The sequence below is a fragment of the Macaca mulatta genome, chromosome 8 (assembly GCF_049350105.2).
Source record: "Macaca mulatta isolate MMU2019108-1 chromosome 8, T2T-MMU8v2.0, whole genome shotgun sequence".
NCBI classification, from domain to species: Eukaryota; Metazoa; Chordata; class Mammalia; order Primates; family Cercopithecidae; genus Macaca; species Macaca mulatta.
The window spans coordinates 128709588-128729951 of NC_133413.1; the positions used below are offsets into that span (position 1 = coordinate 128709588).

The 20364-nt window shown below is 38.6% G+C and overlaps 1 protein-coding gene across 8 annotated transcripts in view; it reads right to left on the reverse strand.

Moving 5' to 3' along the window:
* SAMD12 (sterile alpha motif domain containing 12) overlaps positions 1 to 20364 on the reverse strand; it is a 467280-nt gene that overhangs the window by 149995 nt on the left and 296921 nt on the right. Inside the window, exon 5 of one of the 8 annotated variants that reach the window (XM_077942865.1) lies at positions 4142 to 8942. The exons of 6 other annotated variants lie outside the window; for them this stretch is intronic. In XM_077942865.1, the coding sequence (XP_077798991.1) occupies positions 8854 to 8942 (89 nt within the window). In that variant the 3' untranslated portion in view covers positions 4142 to 8853. Of the gene's footprint in view, positions 1 to 4141; positions 8943 to 14407; positions 18234 to 20364 lie in introns of those variants that run through there. One more of the 8 variants, XM_077942867.1, reaches the window with a different exon arrangement.

The following is a 20364-nucleotide window of genomic DNA, read 5'->3' on the forward strand; positions in this document are numbered from 1 at the left end:
GTTCATTTAAAAGATACATATATGCCAGTAAATAAGATGTGAAAACAATTTGCCATTATTAGTAAAATGAATGCCAATTAAAATTGTATTCTCTAATAGAAAAGATTAAAAAAATTTTTTTTGTAGAGGCTGTCACAGGAATGGCAATGTTATATACTCCTGAGGGGAGAGATTCGTAAATTATTATAAATTTTCAGAAGGGCAGTTTGTTCATGTGTATAGAATATGGATTCTCTAAAATGTTCATATACTTTTTTTTACATGTGTAATTGTGCCTTGGGAAAACAATCACATAATTTTCACAAATAATTTTTGAAAAAAATTAATTTTGAAAATAATGTAATATTTATTTTTATCATAATACAGAAACAGAACAAGCCAAATGCAGTGGTAATAATAGAAAACAGCATTATGCATTGTAGAAGTAGAAAAAACGAATGTGGGAAAGCCCAAATGCAGTGGAAAGCAGTGAGATGACGCTGGAGAGAAGGTTCTTTCAGCTCCCTGCCTTGTGATACTCCCATTGGCCCTCAGCCTTCTTACCCAAGAGGTGGGGTGTGGTCACACCTACCTGGTTGTGAATGTCAAACATACATGCATAGTTCCTCGCTGAATGCATGGCTCATAGGAAATGGGCAAATCGTTCATTTGTTACTAGACATCTTCAAACCTTTTAACGTTTAAGAAATACAAGTACATAAAATTGATTCCATAAATAAATGCTCAAAAATGCACGCACTTCTTATAAACAACTTTATGCATTGTGTTTATATCAAAATAGGTAAGATGTGTTTACCTTTGCACATTATAGAAATTGTAGGCTGAATTTCCAGTAGAATAAGTATGTACATGCTCAGAGGCATATACAATGTTATGAACATGTACTACCTATCAGTAATCTGTAACATTTAAGAATTTTTTTTTAAAAGGATGTGAGACTGGCTAGATAATCCCAGTTGATTCTGATCCCCCATTTCTGCCTATCCTAGTGAACTGCTACCCAGACATAACCATTTCTAACTATTTTAGCTACTTCTTGCAGCATTTACATGAATTGTTTATATACTTTTATCAAGGAATTTACCTGCTAAGAATCTACCTAAAAATATAAGGTATGTGCACAAAGATTTAGGCATAGAGATGTTCATCCCATTGTCATTTATAATAACAAAAATTGCAAGCAACACTTGCTTGAATTGTTTCAATAAATGAACCATAAATGTACAATAGAGTAAGCAGGCAAATATTAACATATTTAAATAACTATAAATTGATATGTAATATTGAGATGATATTTGAACAGTAGTTGGTATTTTGAAACATTTTGTTGGTATATTCTTTTTAACATTGAAATTCTCTTTTACGTGTTTGCTTATAAACAGAATAATAAGCACTGTTTTGTCTATTTTAATATATTCTTTGGGCTTTGGTTTCATATAAGGTAGTGTGGAGCAGTAAAGGGGTTAAAGGAAGTACATGTTCTTATATTTGGGAAAAATCATTGCCTTTTGTCCACATCTGTGAGTGGGAGACATCAAAAGAGGTGATGATAATGTATTTGCATAACAGAAGGAAGTTTGACTAGTGACTCCTGTAATCATAGGGTATGATACATGGGAAGGTCTAGAGGGAACTGATAAATTAACAGGGTACCAGAGCCCGGGAGCTCAGAGTCCCCAGGTAGGCTAGTGGTCAGATTTAGCCAGGTTGGTGGAGGCAGGGAAGAGGAGCATGCACATTTAGGCAGGGTTCAGAGAAAGCAGAGGGGTAAGAGATTCAGCAAAAGCAGTACTTGCTATAGGGTTAAGAAACAGGGATTATGTGGCAGGCTCTCTGCTCTCAACAACATATGACTGTGATGAAAGATGCGGTTCTCTATACGTCCACTGGTTTTACTTTGAAGATGCCTAAGGGGAAATTCTGTCCCAATCAAGATAGGGTCAGAAGTTCTGGGATGACCTTATTGGCAGAACAAGGTAAAGGGGGAATAGAGGGCAGCAAGGCAGAGCTGTCTGGTAATGAATGGATTTTGAATGAGAGGAAAAGTGTCTGGGTCTCTTTTCCAACATGGAGCAAAGATGTGAGTAGCACCAGTTTGAGAAAATAATATAGGAATCTAAGGAGCAGGCAGTTGGAAAAGTTCAGATGAAAGATGATCCAAAAATATACTAAGATGGATTTAGGAGATCTTAGCAAGAATTGGCAAAAATCTCTTCATGACCTACAGACATATGGCTGTAGGCTGAGTCTATCTAAACCAACTTAGTGTTTTTTTGTTGTTGTTGTTGTAGGGTAGTGAATGGTAGATTGATTCATTCTCGTCTCAAATTTTCATCATAAAAGTTTCCTCAAAGCTGGGCATGGTTCGTCTCATTACAACATGAAAATCATGTGTATTGGGATAAGTCTGGCAATGCTGCCCCTACACCTCAGTTCCTTGTTATACAAAGGCTTATTCCTTGTTTTCCTTCTTTATTTTTTTAAATTGACATATAATACCTGTACATATTTATGGGGTACACAGAGATGATGCAATACATGATTAGCATATCCATTATCTCAATCATTCATAATTTCTTCGTGTTAGGAACATTCAATATCCTCCTTGTAGCTATTTGAAACTATATATTATTGTTTACTACAGTCATTCCATAGTGCTATAGAACACTAGAACTTATTCATCCCATCTACCTGTAATTTTGTATCCTTTAACAAATCTCTCCCTATCCCTCCCTTCTTCTACCATTCGTAGTTTCTCATATTCTCTGTTCTAATATTTGTTTCTCTGAAATCAACTTAAGACATCTTTAGACCCCTTCCGTCTTGACAAGTTGCCATCTTCAATACATGGCCTTCGGAAGTGCCCAAGAAAGGGGCAACAGAGAGTGAAGGACCATGCAGGGAATTTTATGGTCAGGTTGAGAAGTGGTGAATGCATACCACTGGCTAGAACCCAGTGACTTGGTGAGGCTGGGAAATGTAGTCTTTCTGAGTGCTCAGGATGAGAAATAGGATGGCAGTGGTTTTCAGTGTGTGATCCCAGATCAATAGCATTGGAAACTACTGGGATCTTGTTAGGAATAAAATTCATACGCTCCAATGAATACCTACCAGATCAGTGGCTCAGCAATCAGTGTTCCAACAGGCCCTTCAGGCAATTCCAGTGTACATTAGAGTTGGAGAACTACCAGCATAAGTGATTATCTAGCCAGTCTCTTTCACATCTTTTTTGTTAATTCTTAAATGTTACACATTACTGATAGGTAGTGCATGTTCATAAAATTGTATATTCTTCTGAGTATGTATGCATTTAGTCTACCGGGAATTAAACCTTCAATTTCTACAATGTGCAAATGTAAATACATCTTACCTATTTTAACATGATGCATAAAGATGGTTATAAAAAGTGTATGCATTTTTGAGCATTCATTTATGGAGTCAAATAATTTTATGTACTTGTAAGCATTTCTTAAAGGTTAAAAGGTTTAAAGATGACTGGCAATAGTTGAACCATTTGCAGAAACTCGAAACAAGCCAGAGCAGAAATGCTAACAACAAATTAGAAGCAGGATTATATAGACTAAGATGGGAATAAAACCCTGGGACAAAAACTACGTAAAAACCTTAAGGAGAAAGAAAAACTTTTTGAAAATGTAAAGAGCAAAACGTGGTGGGGTCACTAGATGCGAATAATTAGCAAGCTATAGTCAATATGGGGACCTATAATATGCAATGTGTGTTATTATACAACCGTGAACACCATATAGAATAAAAAGTGACGGAAAAATCAAAAAGCTGTCATGATGGAAATGGTTCTCTTAACCCATTGACTGAAACAGTTTCTTTCTTACTAAAATGCTCACTGAGGGTGGGTCATTCAAAGGCAAAAGGTACAGATACAAAAGCAGCTCAGCTATCATATGCCCATAAATAGATGTCAGGATGAATCACTAAGCAGTACTTAATCACGGACACCCACAAGTTGCTTTGAAACCTGGAGGACTAGATTCATTAAATGTTGTCTCTTAAAACAATCAAGTCGTACTTCTGTTTACGGTAAACGTATGCATAGGCAAACTGTCTAATAGTTCATGAATTATTCTTCAGACCTGCTAAAATGGCATCTGTCATGATGGATATATTTTATTTTTCATTAGTTTTTAAATTATGAAAGTCTTACAGGCTCCTGAACAAAAGTGATCCATATGGATACATACAGAATAAAAGTAAACTCTTCTGCATTTCCACACTTCTCAGATGGAATCACTGCTACTAATTCTGTATGGTATTCTTACAGGTAGAGTCCACAACCGGTATTTTAGAAACATCTCATTTCCAACAGGTATCTTAATAGGCTGTCACAAAGAAGGCAAAGATAATACACTGAGAAGATGACAGTGAAAACTGAGAAAATTTAAAAAGCTCAGGCTAGGGCTAAGAATAAGACCAGTATATAAATACACAGATACTAGATTCAGGTAAAACTCATCACAACATTTTCTAGCACCAGATCTTTGAGATTTGTTTGAGAGGTTTGTTTTTGTTTTTGTTTCTGTTTTTCTGGAGCAGATTAAAGGAGCAGAGGACCAGAGAGAGAAAAATTAAACCTCCATCTTATTCATGGGAGCTTCAGGAGAATTTGGATGCCTTTCAGGGAACAACAAGGAAACCCCCTCCCCTCAAGTTGTTTACTTTTCTTGAATTTTTAAGGTCACATCTTGTATTGTGAACAGTAGCATCCCGAATCTGTAGCCACATTCATTTAGTCCTTTGCTCATAAATTCATTTATAATGTGTTTATTGAGTATGTGCTGTGTGACATTAGCTCTGATCTCAAAGAGCTTACAACAGAGCTAGAGAAAACAAGACCAGCATATTTAAAACATCTGGAGAATAACAAGAGATGATATATAATAAAGGGCTAAACCGAATATAATTAAATGTCAGCCTGCATGGTGCCATGAGCAACACTTAACTAAATCCAGGCCGAAATCCATGTCCCGGTTCTAAGAAAAGAGTCTCCTACAATCTCTCACTTTCCTCTGTAACTAATACCTGGAGTTCAGTCCAGTAATGTAATTTAGCAATGGCTGTATTTCCACGCTCAAAAGGGAATTCTGTTATCTTGAAATGTGTATGTGTGTTTAAAAATGTCTATTTAATTTTGGGGGGAGGAAAAGTAGCTTTGATTGCACTTGGTGATTGAGCCTTCAAACTTAATACTTCTGGGAAAAAGATAGCATAGACTCATAAAATCCAGAGAGAAGTCTGAGAAATCAGTAAGACCAATCCTTTACCTCCAGGTGGGATAGAGTCTCTGACCTATTATCTAGGCAAAAAGTTATAGTGAAATTCTCATATATCTTTTCTCCCAGCATATATTAAATCAAAGTGCAACTAGGCATCTGGTATTGGAGCATTATAAAGCCATATGTGATATTCACTAATATAAAATGCCTGGAAGGAAACTAAGTTAATACATATGGCTTTAAATTTACAAATGAAGACTCAACCATCATCAAAGACCCAGAATGCTCACTGCCATCACATTAAAAATAACTTACAAAAGATATCTGTTTTCATTTGTGTATCATCCCTTTCAACACAGGAAAGCAAGAGAAGGATATGTGTGCATTTCCTAGACTTGATCTGGAGCATGCAACACATTCTACAAAGGGATTAAAGGGCCTGAGGTCTCTTAGACATGTGCCAATTTCATGTCAGAGACAACTTAAGTTGTGGAGTCTTCAGATGAATGGTACTTATGCATCCTGCCAAAGTCATAAGCATTACTGGAGGCTTTTATAAACAAGATCAACAACTGTACATTAGGGACAAATAGAAGACGGTTCTGGAATGGAATCCTGTGGTGATATCCCAAATACTGTATGGTTTCATTTACTGAAAGAAAGAACATGCTGCCCATATTCTACTTTACGTATCTGATTAGAGAAGGCATTACCAAGAACATTTGTTTTAGAATTCTGATTGACAAAAGAGAAAGAGGAAACAAAATCCTCTTCTGTCTTCATTGTTGGCAGGGCGTTCTTAGGATCTCAAAAACAAAATTTCTTTCTTTTCTAATTTTGACCTTTTCTGTTTGGCAGACGTCGACTTTTTTTTTTTTTTTTTTTCCTGACTGTGTTTCTAATGGAGCCTGAAATTAACATGGCGTTTTGTTTACCTCCTAATTTGTGTGCCGCCATCATCAATGTTGTCAGCATAGTTCTGGGAATAGGGTTTGTTTACAGCTTCTCTTGAGCCAGCAAAGGAAGAAATGCAGAAAAGACTGCTCTACTCATCCCATTCCAGTTTAAATTCCTCTTCCTTTCACAGAAATCGCCTTAGCAGGCAATGACCTTCAGCATTGTTGACTATAAAAGCCAACAACCAAGTTCAAGTGCTTATCCTTGATGACATTTATGGGCTGCTTTTGACACAACTGAGTATTTCCTGACTCCCCTCTATTCCCTGTTCACACGGTACCCAGAAATCGAGCCTTCCTAGTTGTCTCCATCCTTCAAAGGACGCCTTGTGGGCCCGGGTTCTCTGCTCTTCTCCTGTTCTTTGGTGAAGCTACGTATTCCAAGTCTTCAGGTGCTCCCTATAAAGACAGGACACTAGATTCTTCCTGAATTTTTTATTTTGCCTTTGCTTTTTCACAGTAAGTTATGCTTATGCTTCATGGTCATATCAAGCTCAATTTGGGAGAGGGGGAGGTAATATTTCGTCTGTGAGAAAGTGTTTTGAAACGTCACAACAATTTTTAGAAACAGAGATGGGTTTTGCTTTGGTCTTTAAGTCTTCCTAGTCTTTTGATCCCACTGTTTTGTCCGTTAGTCAGCTTCTATTATTTCATTACCAATATTCATCTTCTCCAGAAGCATTTTTCAATCAGTAAATACATTTGAAAAGAGTAAGAACCTCTTTTTAAAAATGACTTATCCGGTGGCTTACGCCTGTAATCCCAGCACTTTGGGAGGCTGAGGAGGGCGGATCATGAGGTCAGGAGATCAAGACCATCCTGGCTAACACAGTGAAACCCCGTCTCTACTGAAAAATACAAAAAAATTAGCCGGGCGTGGTGGAATGAGCCTGTAGTCCCAGCTACTCGAGAGGCTGAGACAGGAGAATGGTATGAACCTGGGAGGTGGAGGTTGCAGTGAGCTGAGATTGCACCACTGCACTCTAGCCTGGGCAACAGAATGAGACTCTGTCTCAAAAAAAAAAAAAAAAAAAGTAAATAAATTTAAAAAAATATAAATAAGACATCTTTTAGAACTTAAAAAATACTACTTTAACCTTTCAAAAATGTACAGCTCAGGCCAAGTGCAGTGGCTTATGTCTGTAATCCCAGCACTTTGGAAGGCTGAGGTGGGTGCATCACTTGAAGTCAGGAATTCGAGACCAGCATTGCCAACATTATAAAACCCTGTCTCTATTAAAAATACAAAAATTAGACAGGCGTGGTGGCGGGTGCCCATCATCTTAGCTACTCGAGAGGCTGAGGCACAAAAATTGCTTGAACCTGGGAGGTGGAGGTTGCAGTGTGCCGAGATCGCACCACTGCACTACAACCTGGGCAAGGGTGACTCCACCTCAAGAAAAAAAAAAGTACAGTTCAGTGGCATTAAGTACGTTCACACTGTTGTGTAACCATCACTGCTATCCCTTTTCAGGACTTTTTCATCCCAAGTAGAAACTCTGAACCTGTTAAATAATTATTCTCCATTGCTCTCTACCCTTCAGCCCCAGACAAGCTGTATTCTACCTTCTGTTTCCATCAATTTGCCTAACTTAGGTACCTCATATAAGTGGAATCATATTTGTCCTTTTGTGTGTGGCTTATTTCACGTAGCATGTTTTCAAGATGTATCTGTGTTATAGCACGAATCAGACTTTTATTTCATTGCATGTATATACCACATATTGTTTACCCATTTGTCTGTTGATGGACATTTGGACTGTTTCCACCTTTTGTCTATTGTGAATAATACTGCTGTGAACATTGGTGTACAAGTTTGAGTCCCTGCTTTCCATAGAAGGACCCTCTTTTGTTTACAAATGTATCAACTTCATCCAGAAATAATGTCTAGAAAGGTCCCAGTGATTACTAATCTATCCAGGTCCACAACGTAGGTTTGGGTGTTGCTCCAGTCACTTACCTGTTTGGTTTTAGATCCGTGCTTTTTCCTTCTTTGCCTACTATGTCTGCACGGGATGACACTGCCTAGACTCCCTTGTGCTACACCTTCCGGGTAGTTTTAGCCAATGTGAAGCACTGGAAGGAAGCCAAGGAGCAGAACAGGGAATATCCCTCTCTATATGTCACTTTGCTTCTGGTGGCGTCTTCGGCAGTGGCTGCATCTCCTCCTGGTTCCAGCTCCTACTGCAATAGTTCACTGGGTTCCAAGTTCTGCCAGGCAGCCTGTTACTTCGAGCTTCTGCCTTGTCCTTTGTCCTTCTAGCTTCAGGGAAGGTAGAAACTTCCTACTGTTGCTAATTTCTGGGCTGCCTCATTTTCGCAGTTTCAATATTCAGCTCTTTTATCATTTGTGCTGTCAATTCCCTGCATTATGTTCCTTCATTTAAAAACACCTGGAGTGGCATCTGTGTTCCTGACTAGAACCTCACTGATGAATCTTCTACTGGAAAGAGAAGGTTCAAAGTTTCTTAGGCCATAGAACCTGTGGTAGTAACTCCTGGTTGTCCTCAATATATAATCCATCTAATAATAATATTTAGCTGTGATTCTGCCTCTCAGCCTCTTTTATAGTTTAGCATGGCCATGTGAACAAGTTCTGGCAAAAGTGATGGAATCAGATGTGCTGGATGGACGACTCTAAACCTTCTTTAAAAGTTAGCTGTTCCATACCCTCTGTACCTTCTTCCCCTCTTCTTCCTGTGGCTTGGAGCATAAATGTGACCACTGGAGCTCCATCCTGGAACATGAGAACAAGGACCTCATTCTAGGGAGGGCAGGACCAAAAGCTAGAAGGAACCTGAGTCCTTGAGAACTCTGTGGAGTAAAGCCACCACCCCAGCCCTGCTCTTCCTACCTTTGCAATTTTACATGAGCAGCAAATAAAATTCTCTTTTGTCTAAGTTGCTGCTATTTTGAGTCTGTGCTTATTGCAGCTGAATCCTAACCAATTCAGGATCCAAATCATGAGCTCTGTGTCTGTCCTAGACTGCTGATGAACTTTCTTGTACCTTTCCTTACTTCATTAAAGCAAGGTCCTTGATCTTCCGATCTTATGCTAAGTTTTTGCCTTCTCCTGTTTATATTTGGAATCGATGTATGCTCATCTGTGAAGCTTTCAAAAAGCTTTAATCCTTTTAACAGCTTCTGCTTTACCTACTAAGTTTTCTCTGAAAGCAGGGTAAGATCTGGCCACTGACCAAGCTGATATCCAACCTAGAAAATGATTAAAGCCTGAATGTTAGGGAATTTTTAATTAAAAGCCTGGGAACATTGTTCCTTGGGTATTAATAAAGTCAGTAAAATGGAGAACCAGCATGACCTAACATCACAAAACAGGCCATTAGTGTCCTAGTCTGCTAGCCCCTCTTCATAGAGCTGATGGGCTGTCACTGCACCTAATGACTGCCAAGCATACATAAATCTCACCTATATTTTACTCAAGTGGGCATCAATTAGAAATGTGGACTTCTGGAATGGTGGCTCCCAAATGTTATTGTGTGTGAAAATCATTTGGGGAAGTTTGTCTGAAATGAAGATTCATATCCTTCCACTCATGATTTAGTAGGATGGGGTGGGGGCCATAAGCTGTCTGTTCAAAAGGACCCCAGATGCCTCTAAAGCACATGGTCTATGGACCACATGATGAGAAACATTGCTTCTGGGGAGCTCATAAAGGCTATAAAGCAGCCACAAGTGAAGAGAGCTGTCATCAGCTGGGGGTGGGATTAGAGAACATTAATTGATGTCTACCACATGCCTGGGGCTCTGCTAGGTATAATTCAGACATCATCTTAGTTTCTGCTTACAATAAACCTGCATAATTATTATTGTTACCCTTGTTTTACAGTGAGCAACCTGAGGCTCAGAGAAATTAAGCAATTTGCCTAAAGTTACAATGCAGTTTCAAAGCTGGGGGTGTGTGTGCTAAATACATTCTGTTTTTCTCTGTAGAGTTTGGCTCTATACCCTTCTTCATCATGCTTTGCACTCCTAGATGCTGACCTGTACAGAATGCCTCAAGGGATGCTCTGCCTCTGGCTTTTGTTTGGGTTGGGTTCTGCCAATGTGAAGTGCTGGGAGAAGACTGGAAAGGAGGAGAAAGGCAAGGTCAGGGTATTTCTTCCCCCAGACTCCTTCACTGCAGGTGGCCATGGCTGCTGTCCTTGACCAAATGTCACAGCCCTTGTGACAGTCCTCTTTCCATATGACTGTCTTCTTCCAAGTTCCTGTAACTGTTCCCCTTCTGCTAGAGAGAACATCAGGCCTCATGCTGATAACTGGTAATTCCTGTTTTCCTCTCTAGCTAGGATGAGGTAGTATGCTAACCTTTTGTTTCTCTATAGGGCTTGTCCTTAATTTTGTAAACGCAACCATTTCTTCATTAAATTCTCCAAATCACTCAGTCATTTGAGCATTCCATTTGTTTCTTGCCAGGAACCTAGTACAGGCTGTTTGGCTCTGAGTCTTCCTCTTTCCACTCTTCTACACCCCCTCACTTCACCTTCCTCACATAATAATTGTGATGATGGTGATGATGACAATGGCAATGATACCAGGACGCTTACTGTATGAGCGCAAGGTATTGTGCTGAGAACTTTACATGAATACTCTTAATTTCCACAACTACCCTATATATTAGGCACTGCTTCACATTAGGCACTGCTTCACTCCCATTTTGCAGAGGAGGAAAATGAGTTTCAGAAATTAAGTAATTGACCCCAGCAGAACTGGTAAATGTTGGTGCTGAGATATGAGCAATACTCACTCCTTCTACCAGGCATCAGGGCCATCATCACACAGTATATTCCCAGCTAAATGTGTGAGTAAAATTCTTGAAAATAAAGATGTTGAAAAGTCGATGTCACTTATTTTTCAGGCTTGAATAGGAAAAAAAGTCTTCCATTTCAAAAAGGAATATGTTGTACACATATTTTTTTTCTACTTTCTCCATCACAACTCAGTTCAGACCTCTCTACTGCACAGATGGCAAGTTCTAATAGCTGCTTAACACGCCTCCAGCCTCTCCCCATTTTATTCTGTATCCTGCTAGTCACACCATCCTATAAATGTTCTTAAAATTTATTTTGATTATGGTCATGCTTGTGGAAATAATCAATATAATTCAAGTGATTACTTCTAGGAAAAACCCAAATTTTAAGTAATACAAAGACCTCAAGGATAAGATCTTTCTTGATTCCTAAATCTTTTATTATAATTATTTCAATAGGTTTTTGGGGAACAGGTGGTGCTTCTTTACATGAATAAGTTCTTTAGTAGAGATTTCTGAGATTTGGCGCACCCATCACCTGAGCAGTGTACACTATACCCAACGTGTAGTCTTGTATCCCTCACCCCCTTCCCACCCTTTCTCCCGAGCCCCCAAAGTCCATTGTATGCCTTTGTATCTTCATAACTTAACTCCCACTTATGAGTGAGAACATACAATGTTTGGTTTTCCATTCCTGAGTTACTTCACTTAGAATAATGGTCTCTAATTCCATCCAGGTTGCTGCAAACGCCATTATTTCGTCCTTTCTTATGGCTGAGTAGTATTCAATGGTATATATATACACACACACACACACACAAATATATATATATATATATATATATATATATATATATATATATATGACCATTGAAGGTACTTAATAATTATTAAAGGAAAGAAAGCTTTAAAGCTTCCCCTACTTTCCTTATAGAACAAGAAATTTACACCCAAGATGTTTGTTGTCACTTTCAAGAATAAGCACAGGAAGAGGCACTAACATTTTTGCCGATGCTGTTTTTCCTGCTCAGGATATTTTTCTACTATGTGCTCTTGAGACTCTATTTATCCTTCAACCCCAGATATTGCCTCTGTAATTACAAAAAAAATCACTCCTTCCTTTGTGCTGTTTCCTTTGGTCTCCTTTTTTTCCCACTCATGCCTCAGACCTAATATTGTTGGTTTATCTGCTTGTTTTTCTACCTTGATGAGTATGTGGTGTTCAATAGCTGTTCTAGTCTGTCTCTAGTGTGCCTCATTGTACTGAAGAGGCTGTAAAGCCAAAAACTAAATTCGCAAGACTCCCTTGCAGCTAGATTGTAGGTTCAGCAAATTAGATCGTCTTTTTTGATATTTGGATAGAGAAAGTGAGGTGGAGGCTGCACATCCACAGCTGTGAAGACACTAAGTTTTCTGTGGCAGAGCTCTGAGGAACAGCCAGGACTACATGAGTATCCAGAGGCAGTTGCAATAGTGGTGGTTTTCTGATCCCTGGATTACTGCTTAGGTGGGTATGCTCTTGACTTCAATGATTTCCCTAGTACTCTCTTGAATTCTTACCTTCCCTTGTTGAGGCAGAGAGAGAGTTGCTGTCCTCACAATGCCAGATGGGTGGTCTTGTTCAGAAGTCATTTCTAGAATGCCAGAAAAGAACCTGGACCTCCTCTAGCCCTTCCAACAATTTTGTAAGCATCTAATTCCCTATATTATCTACTTTCTGTTGAAAATAACTCACGTGGTTTCTATTTCCTTCACCTGAGCCCTGACTGATATTCCTACCAGATACAAAGTTTGTTGAGGGCAGGGTCTGTATCTTTTTATCTTTGTATCCTCTGTCTTGAATGGCATCTATGACATAGCAGAAATATTTTAATGCATGTTTATAGGAATAAGCATTTGGCTAGTCTCCACCATGCCCTAAATGTTGTCTGTTACCTCATTAATTCTCACAACAGCTCTATGAAGTCAGGATAATTAGTCTCATTTTACAAGTACAAAGGCGAGGCTCAGAAAGATTTAGCAAACTGCTCAAAGCATCTGATACAGGATCTAGTAGCTGTTATCAGATTGCAGGGAAAATCTGCAGCCTTCGAAATCCTTACCCTTTTTAATATAGCACTGCTTCCTTATATGATAAAAGGATTTCAGAAGAAAAAAAATGAAACTTGGGTTAGGGTCATATACATTTGAGAGCAAGGGCTAGCAAACTATGGCCTGTGGCCAAATCTAGCCCACTACGTTTTTTGATGAATAAAGTTTTATTAGAACACAGCCAAACACATATTCATCTACATATGTCTACGGTTGCTTTTGTGCTACCACAGCAGAGTTGAGTGGTGGCAACAGAAACTCTCTGGCCCACAAAGCATGAAACACTTACTATCTAACCCTTTATAGAAAGTTTGCTGATCCCTGTTTAGAGCATCTCTGTAAGATATACTTATGCTAGGCTTATCCAAAGTTTCAGACTAATTTTGAAGCAGGCCTAGGTGATTGAAAAAACAAGACATAAATTCTGAGGCTCATGTGCACTTGGATTCTATATAGTGTCCTTGGCCTTATTAAGTCTCTCAGAAAAGAATGTTCTTTTTGGTTTTCTTAGTTGGCTTATTTTTCTTCTTCCGTCTCTGCACCATACCCATCCTTCTCAGAAACTCTGTTTTCCTCAGCTCTTTATTTTCTCTCCCTGGAAAAGCTACTTTTTCACTTGATTTCAATAATCACCATCCTTTTTTTGACCACAAAGGCTTTTTCTCTAATTAATTCCCTTAAACACCTCCAATCATATCTCCAACAGTGTGTCAATTACTTCTGGTTTTATATTTTACTATGACCTCACACTCAATAGGTCCAAAAGGCAGTTAATTATGTATCTTCTCTTCAGTGTTCTGTCTTTACTGCCATCCTATGATTCTTCTCATATTTGGGCTTGACATCAGTTGGCCTCCTCCATCTTATTTTGCCTTAGAAATGTGCCTGCATCTTGCTATTTCCTCTTCATTCCTGGGATCACTACACCTTTACACATTTTCACCATCTCATATCTGGATTATTTTCATCACCATGTAGAGGTCTCTCCCTTTTCCTACACACCCTGCAGTGCCCTCTTAATCTTTAGCAATTGCTACTTTTATCATGTTATATGGCTTTGCAGAGCTTTTGGCTGTTTATCTGTTCTTGCATCAAATATAAATACCCTCTGACTGCTGCTCTACACTATGCCTGTCTCTGAATGCTTCAGAAGTTCATAGACAAAATCTGTCAGTTCCAGCCTCTGTTGCCGATTTTTACTTGAAAGGCCATCCTCATCCCCTCCGTGCCTCTGATCTTCACATCCTTCCAGGCCCAGATCACGTCCCATCTTATGAGTATTTACAGGACCTCTTCCTCTTCTCTTTTGTTCTGTTGTCTAAACTCTTATAGCCTTTACAACATTTATTTATATATTGTCTTAGAATATCATTTGATATGGGGTAGTCTTTTCTCCTCCTCGTTTAAATATGCTTCTACCATCCCCACCATGACCATCGGCAACTACAGCTTTTATTAAACCACTTGTAGAGTGAATATCCATGCAGGACATGCTCTGTGTATTTTTAATGTGTTATATCTAATACAACAACCTTTTTGATAATGATTTTATCTAAAGTGTGCAATTGGGGAAATTGAGGTTTAGAAAGGTTAATAGTGAGTCCAAGTAAGAATCATCTAGTAAGAATCAGAGCTGGGTCCAAAGGGCTAACTTCAAAATCCCTGATCTTTCCAGACTAAACTCACAGATAACATAGAGACTGAGCAAGGGAAACTTAGTTACCTTGACTTGGTATTAAATGAAATAACAGTATTCCCATAGCTACTACTAAGGAATCTTGTCCTTTCTTAAGATGACAAAACCACATTGGTAGGGAGACAACCATAGAAAAAAACTGAGAATTTGCATCCACAAAGAGGAGATTATATTATATAGGTCTCAAAATGGGAGTTTTCCCTCCATCAAGAGCCACTGGTACAAAACCATGAATGGAAGTATTTAAGAGATGCCCTCTCTGTCACATGTCTGCTGTGGGATTTAAGGAAGGTATTTTCTCTTCAAAACACTCACACATCCAAACTAGAAATCCATGTGGAATATAAGCCACTTTATGCCCCTGTATTGACATATTAGTTCAAAACTCTGATGGCATGCAGTTGTGAGAGCATCAGGCAGGAAAATTAGATCATCTGATGGCAACTTGCTAATTTATAATTTGAGAGAACTTATTCTGGATTTTCTTCACTTTTATGTGTCCACTTGGCCAAGTACAAAGCAACAGCTGCAGTGGTCATTTTGGAGTTCCTCCAGGATGTGAATGTGAGACCTGCCAATCTTCCCTACTCCTTTCCTGCAGGTACCTGCCTGCAGTGACTCTACTGGCAACACCAAAGTGCTAAAGTTTATCAAGAAGTATGTGGAAATTAACAAAGAATTCTCTCTGTCTATAGAAAGCATGCTATATTGGGACCTTTTGGTACAGCAGACAGAATGTATAACAAGAGACTAAAAAAAGCAATATGGTTCCTCCAAGCAGATAGTGGTGACTGGGGGTAGAAGTGAACCAGAGATAGTTAGTTTATACACCTCTGAAGAGAACATCTCCTGTGATCCCATTTTTGCATTTTTTCCTAAGTCTTAAATATTTACCCTGGTTTCTATGATTTAATGGAAAGAACAAACATTGAAATGTATAAAGGTTTTCATTTCTGATAGAAATTTAGTGATTATCTAGTATTGAAATTTGGCTATTTTTTGACATGTGCGTGTGTGTGTGTGTGTGTGTGTGTGTGTAGAGGAGAGAGAGGAGACAGAGGGGGATCTCATGCTGATGAATAATTCTGAATTTTTACTTGAAAGAGATTTAAAGTGAAGGTTCTTGAGGAGGTGATTTGTGTCTTTAATCTTGCTCAAATGTAAAATAAAGTGTAATTCTAAACGTCTTTAAATGTTCCTAATTCCAGATCTCACTATCCTCATTAATTTAAAATCAAGGAACAAATATAGGCTTGGCATTTTCTATATATTTTTTCTGTATCTGCTAAACTATTTTAATTCATAAATTCTATAGCATAAAATAAAATTGAAATACCATTTGTTAAGCAGGGTAATGTGACTCAGTGGTTGCCAGTGGAAACCTGAAGATATAAAATACACCAGCTTTCTTCTTTTTTTAACTTTTTATTTTGAAATAATTATAGATTCACAGGAAGTTGCAGATAAATGTACAGGGAGGTCCTGTGTATATGAAATGAAGAAACTCACATTTGTATAATCAATCAATTTTACAAGCACTTGTGTGTGTGTGTTTGTGTACGTGTGTGTATTTCTATGAAATTTTATCACATATGTGGTTTTGTGCAATCAAGATACACAGCTGTTCCATTACCTACAGGATTTCCTTGTGCTATATTTTCATAGCCACATCCATCACTCACTCACCATCCCCAACCCTTGGCAACCAATAATATTTTTTTGCCATCTCTATAATTTTGTTATTTCAAGAATGTTATATACATAGAATCATAGAGTATATAACCTTTTGAAATTGGCTTTTTCTCCACTCAGCATAGTTCTTGTGAGATTTTTCCAGTTTGTTGCCATGTTTCAGTAGTTTGTTCCTTTCTGTTGCAAAATCGTACACCATGGTATGGATGTACCACTGTTTATTTAACCTTACACCCACTGAAGGAGATTGAATTGTTTCCAGTCTTTGGCTATTACAAATAAAGCAGCTATGAACATTATTATACAGGTTTTTGTATGAACATAGGTTTTTATTTTTCTGGGACAAATGCCCAACAGCATTCTTTTTAAAGAAAAGAAACTTCTTAAAAACTTTATTTCTGCCTTATGCAGTAAGTAGATTAATAAAACTAATTTCATGTACATATTTACCAAGTGTCTTCCTACCCATGCTTAGTTGATAACTATGTTATCTCGCCTCTCGGAAAGATTCTTGTCCTCTGTTTTCTGACCAAAATCTTTAGAAGACTGATTTGGTGTTTCATTCTTATGGAGACATGCTCACATGGAACCACTGCCATTTACTCTTGGTGAATTTCTCAACTGCTTTTTGTATCTCATCTGAAACAACAATAACAAGACTCCCAAAAAGTGGAAAGTCTTATTCCTGTGTTCGAGTTTTAAAACTCTGAAACCTAAAGATAAACTTAACCACACATAATCAAAATATCAGGTCAATATAGATATTCACCTTGAAATTATAGGCTATTACCCTAATTTGCATGAACAGCTTCCCCCAGATCTCCTACATTCCTGAGTTTAGATTTTCCCAGGAGAGAGTGAAAGATCCATCACCTTACCCTTTGTAAGGCATCTGTTGGGTGAAGAAGTTTCTCTGAGCCAAGAGAGAGCCATGGATTCTGTCATGAATTAGGCACTGGGAATGGGATCATGGGAAGTGAGAGTGATGAACCATAGACTTGTAACTCATATGTGGTTCCTTGAGGACTCGGGATAAGTGTCCTAAAATAGTTCTTTTGGAATAAACCTCACAGCATTTTAGATGCCATCAGAAGGTTAGAAAAAAAAAACCTTCCAGAAGCCTCCCATTAGGGACAGTGCAGGGAACCCAAAGCTGATCTACCCACCTAGGAAGGGGCTGAGGAAGGAAAAACTGCTGCAGGCTGAAAAAGCGTCCACCACTGTGGGACTGTTAGAAACTCCTAGGGGGTGCCGGTTGTTGGGGGCAGCATCTGCTGAATGGAGTTATTACCAGCTTTCCCCCTGAGAGCTGCAGTCCTAACATCCGAATGAAGAGATCTAACTGCTTACAGATTTCTGTTACCATCTTCTTTTTGATGTGAGTTACTCTTGAAATGCTGGAGAAGGGACAAATTTCAAAAATAAAATGAACGATACAAACATTGTCAGCTTATTTTTCTGTCTAATGGCATTAAAAACAAGCAAAAATTCTAGAACTATCTCACGTGCTGGTTCAAAGGGAAGTTTCCCTGATACTTGAAGGCAACAGATACCACATACTGAAAGGAGGTAGATGACTACCACACAAGGTTTGTAAGGGAGGTGTGAAAACCAGTTCCATTATCTTGACCCTCAGCCATATCAAGAGCATATAAAAGTTCGGAGGTTGGCCGGGTGAGGTGACTCATGCCTGTAATCCCAGCACTTTGGGAGGCCGAGGCAGGTAGATCACGAGGTCAGAAGATCGAGACCATCCTAGCTAACATGGTGAAATCCTGCATCTAGGAAAATAAAAAAAAAATTAGCCGGGGGTGGTGGCGCACACCTGTAGTCCCAGCTACTTGGGAGGCTGAGGCAGGGGAATTGCTTGAATCCAGGAGGCGGAGGTTGCAGTGAGCTGAGATCGTGCCACTTCACTCCAGCCTGGTGACAGAGCAAGACTCTGTCTCAAAACAAACAAACAAACAAACAAACAAAAAACACAAAATATCAAGTATTTGGGGAGGATGTGGAACTATTAGAACTCCCTTTGACTCCTGGAAGGAGTATTAATTGGTACAACCACTTGGAGGCACTGGAAGAATCCACTAAAGCTGAACATATGTGTTATGGAATGAATTGTGTCCACTCCCTGCAAAATTCATACATTGAAATCCTAACCCCCACAGGGTCTCGCTCTGTCCACCATGCCTGGCTAATTAAAAAAAATTTTTTTTTATTGTAAAGATGGAGTCTCACTCTGTTGCCCAGGCTGGTTTTGAACTCCTGGCCTCAAGTGATCCTCCTGCCTTGGCCTCCCAAAGCATTGGGATTACGGGTGTTAGCCACCATGCCTGGCGGAGACAGGAACTTTAAAGAGGTAATTAAATTAAAATGAGGTGATTAGGATAGGCACTAATCCAATATGACTGATGTTCTTATAAGAAGAGGAAATTTGTACACAAACATCCACAGAGGGAAGGCCATATAAGGATACAAGGAGAAGACGGCCATCTACAAGCAAAGGAGAGAGGCCTCAGGAGAGACCACCTCTACAGACACCTAGATCTCAGATTTCCAATTCCCAGAATTGTAAGAAAATCAATGTCTCTTGTTATCCAGTCTAGGGTACTCTGTTGTGGTAGCCCAAGCAAATTAGCATTAATACAATCTACCTGACCTGTGGCCCAGCAAACCCACCCTGAGTATGTGCCACCAGAGATGCATAAATGTGTTCACCCAAAGACATGTCCAGTTATAGTCGAGTAGTCCTAAACCGGAAACTACTTAAATATCAGAATTATGGAATGCATAAATTATGGGATGCTCACATGTTGAATAATTTTGAGTAACGAATAAATGATCTAGAACTTCAGACAACATAAATGAATCTCATGATGAAATTGTTGAAGAAGGAAGATACAAAGAGTACATAATGTACAATTCTGTTTATATAAAGTACAAAAGCAGTTGAAGCTACTCTTATTATTAGAATCTGGCATTTATCTTTGGGGGATAATAGCTGGAAGGGTACAACAAGAAAGGCTTCTGGTGTGCTAGTAATGTTCTATTTCATGATCTGGGTGCTTGTTGCGTAGGTATTCAAATTGTAAATGTTTGGTGAACTGTACAATTAATATAGGTGTACTTTCCTGTGTTATACTTCAATGAAGAAGTTTTAGAGGGAGATTTTCAATAAAGAAAAGTAGGCAAGAGTCCTTCATCTCTTAAGTTGCTTGCATTAAATCAGTAAGAAGAAAACAAATAATCTCATCAAAAAGCAGGCAAATGACACGAACAGATACTTCTCAAAAGAAGATGTACCAATGGCCAAAAAATGTATTAAAAAAAAGTTCAACATGACTAAATTTCAGGAAAATGCAAATTAAAATTACAATGAGATACTACCTTGCTCCTGTAAGAATGGTCATTATTAAAAAGTCAAAAAACAATAGATGTTGGTATGGTTGTGGTGAAAGGGGAATATTTACACACTGCTGGTGGGAATGTAATTTAGTACAACCTCTATGGAAAACAGTATAAAGATATCTTAAAGAACTAAAAGTGGATATACCATTTGATCCAGCAATCTCACCACTGGGTATCTACCCAAAGGAAGTTATTATATGAAAAAGACACAGGCACACATGTTTATTGCAGCCCAATTCACAATTGCCAATGAGTAGATTAAAAAAATATGGGACGTGTATGTGTATCTATCTACCTATACACACACACACACACACACACACACACACACACACACACACACACACCATGGAATACTACTCGGCCATAAAAAGGAATGACATAATGTCTTTTGTAGCGACTTGGATGGAGCTGGAGGCCATGATTCTAAGTGAAGTAACTCAGAAATGGAAAACCAAATACCCATATGTTCTCACTTATAAGTGGGAACTAAGCTATGAATAC